The sequence below is a fragment of the Nicotiana attenuata genome, unplaced genomic scaffold (genome assembly GCF_001879085.1).
Source record: "Nicotiana attenuata strain UT unplaced genomic scaffold, NIATTr2, whole genome shotgun sequence".
Lineage (NCBI taxonomy): Eukaryota > Viridiplantae > Streptophyta > Magnoliopsida > Solanales > Solanaceae > Nicotiana > Nicotiana attenuata.
Window position 1 is genome coordinate 194748 of NW_017671256.1, and position 7863 is coordinate 202610.

The 7863-nt window shown below is 39.1% G+C and overlaps 1 protein-coding gene across 1 annotated transcript; it reads right to left on the reverse strand.

Moving 5' to 3' along the window:
* Positions 1-4624: 4624 nt before the first annotated feature.
* Positions 4625-7110, reverse strand: LOC109207096 (UDP-glycosyltransferase 87A1-like). Its single transcript, XM_019369980.1, has 2 exons — positions 6498-7110; positions 4625-5718 (listed from the first exon to the last, which is right to left on the reverse strand). The coding sequence occupies exons 1-2, from the start codon at positions 6982-6984 to the stop codon at positions 4832-4834; spliced, it is 1374 nt and encodes a 457-aa protein (XP_019225525.1). The 5' UTR covers positions 6985-7110; the 3' UTR covers positions 4625-4831.
* Between the last annotated feature and the right edge of the window lie 753 nt (positions 7111-7863).

The following is a 7863-nucleotide window of genomic DNA, read 5'->3' on the forward strand; positions in this document are numbered from 1 at the left end:
CAGTTGGCACGAGGCCCAAATATGACATTCAGCCCAAACACATAGTAATATGTTCTAACATAAGGTAATATCAAGTAGTTTCAGTCAAATATGCAACTCATTAGTCGCTACGGGACGGACCAAGTCACAATCCCCAACGGTGCACGCCCCTCACACCCGTCATATGGCGTGTGCGTCACCTCAAAATAGTACCACGATGTGAAATCTGGGGTTTCATACCCTAAGGACAACATTTACAATCGTTACTTACCTCAAGCTGGTCCAAACTCTAACCCGCGATGCATTTGCCTCTCGACTCGGCCTCCAAATGCTCCAAAGCTAACCAAAATCATATTCATGCCATCAATATATGCCAAAGGAACAAAACCCATGCGAAAATAATCAAATTACATCAAAAATCCCGAAATTGGCCAAACCCGACCCCCGACCCACATCTCGAAATTCGATAAAAATCACATCACTAGAATCCTTATCCTCCCACGAGTCTATACATACCAAGAACATCGAAATCAGACCTCAAATGGCCCCTCAAATCCCCACTCAAGGCTCTCCAATTACAAGCCCTAATTTCCCAATTTTAGCCCTTAAATCCCATTACTTTTATGTCTAATCAGTTAGAAATCACCATAGAATTGAGTATTGAGTTCAAAAACCTTACCTCCAAGTGTCACCCCTCGAATCCCTCTTCAATTCCTCTCAAAAAGCTCCAAGTTCGAACACAAATGGTGGAAAAATGACCAAATTTCGCAAAGGCAAGAGCTTATATGTTCTGCCCAGGGATTCCGCATCTGCGGTCCCAATACCGCACCTGCGTCCCCAGCACCTGCGACCAAACGTTTGCATTTGTAGACTTCACTTAAATCCCCCTTTCCGCACCTGCGATTAATCCACCGCACCAGCGGGCTCGCGTGTGCGACTCGCCTTCCGCATCTGCGATGCATCCCCAACCAACCAACCTCCGCACCTGCGGTCTCATCCCACTTCTGTGATCATCGCACCTGCGGTCCCCAATCCGCAAGTGCGGAAACAATAGAAGCAGCAAAATCTGCAACTCCAATTCAATTCTAAACCTTCCGACAACCACTCAAATCCATCCCGAGGCCCTCGGAACCTCAACCAAACATGCCAATAAGTCACGTACCACTATTCAAACTTGATCCAACCTTCGGAACACTCAAAACAACATCAAAACATCAAATCACCCTCGGATTCAAGCATAAGGATTCCAAAACTTCCGAATTTCGCAAATGATGTAAAAACCTATCAAACCTCCTCCGAATGACCTGAAATTTTGCACACACGTCAAAAATGACACAACAGACCTACTCCAATTTCCGGAAATCCAATCCGACCCCGATATCAAGATTTCCACTGCCGACCGAAAAACGCCAAAATTCTAATTTCGCCAATTCAAGCCTAAATCTACCACGGACCTTCAAATTACATTCCGATCACGCTCCTAAGTCCCAAATCACCTAACGAAGCTATCGGAACCATTAAAACCCAATTCCGAGATCATTTACCCACAAGTCAACTTCCGGTTGACTTTACCAACTAAATCACCAACTAAATCACCAACTTAAGAGATTAAGTGTCTCATTCCACTCTAAGACCACTCAAAACACAACACAACCAACACGATATGATCAAATACAACTGATCAACACGCAAGGAAGCAGAAATGGGGAGAATGGGACTGAAACTCATAAAACAACCGGCCGGGTCGTTACAACCACCATCCACATCATCCTATCGCTGGCAGCTATTTATGGATAGCCATTGCGTCAATTGGATATTCTAAATGCATTTCTACATGGTGAGCTTCAAGAGGATGTCTACATGGCTCAACCCCCAGGTTTTGTTCATCCCCAATTCCCTACTCATGTTTGCAAGCTTCACAAATCTCTTTATGGTCTTAAGCAAGCACCAACGGTTTGGTACAATAAACTTCATCAGTTTCTCTTCACATTTGGTTTTACAACATCTAAAACTGACGTTTCTTTATCCATCTACAATCATGGAGATGTCGTTGCTTACCTCTTGGTTTATGTAGATGACATTGTACTCACAGGAAACAACATTTCCTTCATTGATTCATTTGTTCGAGCTCTTGGCAGTGCCTTCTCCATAAGAGACCTCGGTCTACTTCACTATTTTCTTGGTGTTCAGGTGCATCGCGACAACACTGGCATTTGGCTCTCCCAGTCCCAGTATATTCATGGCATCCTCACCAGGGCTGGTATGCTTCATTGCAAACCTCTCAGCACTCCTATGGCAACCAATATGAAGCTGTATAAGGGTGACAACTCCGCCTTCGTTGACCCGAGTCTTCATAGATAGGTAGTTGGTGCTCTTCAATATCTCGCCCTTACAAGACCCGACATATCCTTTGTGGTGAACAAAGTGTGTCAGTACATGCATCATCCATCGATAAATCAATGGGTTGCTGTAAAGTGCATTCTTCGTTATCTTCAGCACACTAAATTGATGGCATTTTTTTATTTCAAAAGCTTCTAATCTTCGGTTACAGGCATTCGATGACTCTGAATGGGCTGGCAGGATTGATGATCGCAAGTCTACAGGTGGTTATGCTATGTACTTTGGTCCAAAATTAATCTCCTAGTCCTCAAAGAAACAACGGACATTGGCTAGATCATCTACGGAGTCTGAGTACAAAGCATTGGTAGATGCTGTTGCTGAACTGACATGGATTCAATCACTGATGTTTGAGCTAGGTATCCAGCTCTCTCGTGCTCCTATTCTCTGGTGCGACAATATAGGTGCTGCGTACCTATCCATTAATCCCATTTTTCACTCTCGTACCAAGCATGTAGAGATCGATTTTCATTTTGTAAGAGACAGTTGCTAGACGTAACTTACTAATTCAGTTTCACTCTTTGGAAGATCAAGTAGCTGATGTACTCACGAAGCCATTGTCTACCACTGCGAGATTTCAATTTTTAAGGGACAAACTCAAGGTGAAAGACCCACCTTTTATTTGCCAGGGGCTTTTGGACATATCCTATCGTATAAAGGATCACCAGCAGCCTCCGGTAGTTAGGACTCCTCCAATATTGGGCATATACTATCGTATAAAGTATCTAGAATACTATTACTGTATTGTATTATAAACATTGTTGTATCATTGTATTTGGAAGTGAATGAAGAGCTCCAGTTGTTATCCCCTCTAACATATCTAATAGGAAATAATAACTAAAAGCAGATTCCCTTTATCTACTCTAATAATTTCATTCTATATACAAACACAAACTAATTATCTCAATTCTCAGATATTGAGAAGAAAAAGAATTGCCGCATTAAACAGAGAAAAGAAACACAAGGGAAGAGGTTGGTTTCTATTCGCACTAGTGTAGCACAATGTGAAAATCAAGAGCCATTGAGGATGCTTATAAGTTAGAATAGAGACCAAAATATATCTTAGAAATGTAGTAGTCTATTAATCCTCACTGAATAACTTCAATAGCTTTGAAAAGGAAGCTCCTTGGCCAAAGAGCTGAGCTAAATCAAAGTTGAGAATACATTATCTGATAATCCGACTTAAAGGGCAGAACTGGATTCTGCAATACTTCCTACAAATAATCTCATGAACATAAATGCAATATTATGTTCACACATGTCCCGGAGAAAGACCGCATCTGTTATGAATGAAAATTAGAGCCGTCAATATGGGCTTGGCCCGTTAGGCCAGCCCAGCCCAACCCTTGATTTAGTAGGGTTAGGTTAGAATTTTTGGAGCCCATTTAAAAACGTGGCTTTTAAGTCCGGTCCGAGTAAGCCCATGGCCTGTGAGGCATGACTGAGGCTGGGCCGGCCCGTGGGGGCCCGCAGCCCACATAGGGCTGGGTGGGCTTACCATTATAAGGCCCATAAAAATGGTGGGCTAGCCCAACCCAACCCGTCAATTGCAAAGCCCATGTGGGCTGGGCCTGTAGCCCGGCCCCGCCCATATTTACAGCTCTAATGAAAATGACCATAAGACCAAGTTGAGGGCGCATTTGGAAACTTAATGAATTACATTTGGGACCCGGGTTAGATGGAGAATACCTATATATACAATAGGAAATATTCTACGAGGCTTATGCTATGAACTTGGTTTATTTTACTTCCTTTAGTTTCTTAGAGGATAGATCTGGAACCTCCCTCCCTTCTCCCTTTTTTTTTTTAAATTTTTTTTATTTCTTCTTCCCTTGGAAGATTTGGTTACTTGTTTGAAGTATTTGTAATAGTTTGAAGATGAACTCTTATAATTGTATATGTGATTCCCATTATCCATTTCAATACAATATGGGTTCCTATAGCATCCCAAGGGTGTGATGTGATGTAGACAGTCTACCTTAATGCAAGCATTAGTGGCTGCTTTCATGGCTCGGACCCGTGATCTATAGATTACACGAAAAAAACTTTACCGTTGGCACTCCTTCGTTTTAATCACTAGTGTGGTAGGTGGTTAGATTTCTAAGCTTCGGCTTGGAGCAACCAAAAAGCTTGGCAACGGGCATGCATTAAAAGTAACTAGTAAAAAAAGATTCCCTATATCTATTCTAATTCATTCTACGATACACAAACCAAATGATTTCGGATATTTTAGAAGAGAAAGAATCACTGCACAAAACAGAGAAAATAAACTCCATCAGTAGCTTTGAAAGGCAAGTTCCTTAGCCAAACAGCTGAACTAAATCGAAGTTGAGACTACATTTATCTGACAATCCTACTTCAAGGGCAGAACTGCATTCTGCAATAATTTCTTACAATAATCTTCTGAACATAAGTTCAGTATTATGTTCACTTACAAGTTTAACATTACACCACATCAATGAAACTTATGGGATGAAACATCCTTGACGAAAGCATCAATGTTAATTTCAGAAGATCCACCATTTACAGTGGAACATTGACATATTTTCTGTATTTCTTTCGCACTTCGCCTCGTTTCCATCACTTCATCATTTCCAGAATCCATAAACCACTTCAACAGGCTAGAGATCTCTCCCCTTGTTATCGAACATTTATCATCTTTTTTCACCCTATAACCAATTTTCCAGTCTTCAACAATTTGCTTACTGTTAGTCTGTTGATCCCAAAATATTGGAAAAGTCAGCATCGGAAGACCTGAAAATGCTGCTTCTTTAGTCGAATTCCATCCACAGTGCGACCAAAATCCACCAATAGAAGGATGTGACAACACCTTCAATTGGTCACACCAAGGCACAACCAGCCCTTCGCTACATCCATTATTCTGAAATTGAACAGTTTCATCACGTGCCACCCAAAAGAATCGAACACCACTATCGTGCACACCTGCCACGATTTCATCCAGTTCAGTACGCGACACAGAGAGGAAACTCCCTTGTGATATGTACAACACAGAATCATTTGGTTGAGCATTTAACCACTTAATATACTCTGGTTCATCGACAGAAGTAGTCGAGGAAGGATCTTTTTCGCTAGTGAAGTAAGGTATGGCTGGACCAATTGGATAGACAGGGATAGTAAATTTTTGTTTTAGAGCATCAATAACAGAAGATTCGAGCCCATAGACTGAAGTGAACAAAAGATATTGTGCTTTAGACACTGTAGAGAAGATCTGCATTGTTACATCCAATAATTCTTGCCCCTTCCCATGAAATAGTGTAGGAAGATCTAAAACGCGAATCAAAGGAATTCCAGGAATATAATCAACCTGCTCTTGCAGTTTTCCTGTACATGAATAATGATAATCATGTAGATTTATAAATATGTAAATAGAAATGGTTAATCAGTAGCTTTCTCTTGGAGGACATATTGCAATTAAGAAGGCAAATTAACCTCATTGTTGGCTAACGCCGGTGCACAAGGTATCCCGTGTTAATGTATGGTCGGGAAAGGGTCGTACCCCAAGAGGTGTGATGTAGACAGCCTACCCTAATACAAGCATTAGTGGCTGCTTCCACTAAACGAATGCTTCCTTTGTTCCACTTTATACAACACTTTTTTCTCTTTTAATTATATTTAAAAAAGAACAATTCATTTATATATTTGAAAACTTCGATACAAGATCTAAATTAATCAGATATATTCAGACCAAATAAGTGGTCGTTAAGCAAAATAATGCTTCCTTTTTTTACTTTATACGACACTATATTCTTTTTTCATTATGTTTCAAAAAATAATACATTTATATATTTGAAAACTTCGATAGAAGATCTAAATAAATCAGATCTATCCAGACCAAATAACTGGTCATGCAGCAAAATAATGCTTCCTTTGTTCTACTTTATTCGACACTTTTTTCCTTTTTTCAGACATTATCTTTAAAAAAGAATGATACATTTATAGCTATATTTGAAACTTTTTAACTTTAAACTTCCATTTTACTCTCCTTGACATGCTTTAATAGCCATATTTGTGCCAAAAGTCTTTCTTTCTTAACTCGTGCCTAACCAAACATAATATTCATTTGAAAAAAATAATACAAAAATGAAAATGAAATTAAATACCAGACAAATTGGCTTTAAGATGCCCATTTTGAGCAAGAAGATCCATGTGATGAAAAATGTCAAACACAGTCGCCGACATCGGAAAAAATGAAGCCACCGGAATATTCCTCCGACTCCCAATTCTTGTAACCCAACTCATGTACGTATCGTACACTATAACGCTCGGTTTCAACGGCCCAAGCCCATCAATCAATTTCTCAACAGGAGCTTCTAGTTTAGTTAAAGTAGCTCTGAAAAATCCAGCAAAATCTTTAGCACGACCGATTTCGGAAGGAATAACATTAGGTATAGTTGCATATTTAATGTTTTCTGGTAAAGGGTCGGAATTAATAAAACTATACCACTCTTCAGTTACAATAAAAGTGATGAGTATGTTGGGATGTTTTGTGACTATGAGTTTACAGAAATTCATCATTGGATTAATATGGCCCCTACCTGGATAAGGTATTGCAACAATATGACATTTGATTTGTGAAGGTAGTTCCATTTTTTTGCTGAATAAAATGGAAATTAATAGAAGTGAGAAGTGAAGGAAGTGTTTGAATAAAATGGTGCGTTGCTTGGTTTGTGCAACCTTATAATATAACAGTGTTGATGAGGGGATGGTTGTGATGAGTGGATAGGGAAATTAAAACGTGGGAGTGATGATGGAATTATGGACCCAAAAATTTAAGCTTTATAATAATTAAGGGCAAAGATTATATTTAGCTTCTAGAAATTATATAAAATTTATATATATATATATATATATATATATATATAATTTATATTTTTCGGCTATTATTTTAAGAACGACTATACAGTATCATTTTCCTAATAATTAATGGCATCTTCAAAAAGATTGTAGTACTAAAGTTTGAGTTTAATTTTTATGTACTGATTGTTTGACGTTTTTCCTCGGCAAAAAATAGTTTTTATTTATTTATTTAAATCTCACCTTCACGGTGGATGTTTAGGCATAACCCCAAACCTGTATATTAGCATCCAAAAATGAGAACACACGAAGAAAGGGGAGGGGGGGGGGGGTGACAAAACCTTACCTCTCCATCTACATCAAGTAAGTTAGGCATGCCTAACTTTATACATGTTTTTAGTGTGAAAAATATCTGAGCAATTCTTCCCGTTGCTTTTACAGAACTTCCTTCTTGTATCAACAAACCATCGCCCATTAATACAACACCAACATTATTTGATTCCAAATTTAGAGCAATGCCTATTATATACATATTTAAAAGTACAAGAGGGGAAGGGTGAATTGTACGCCTATTAAAAATTTGGTCGACTATGGTATAGACTTAGTTGACTGATGCGGAAACAGCCTGCACAGAACTATTAGTTCTTTCCATTTAAACAAGTGTTAATCACA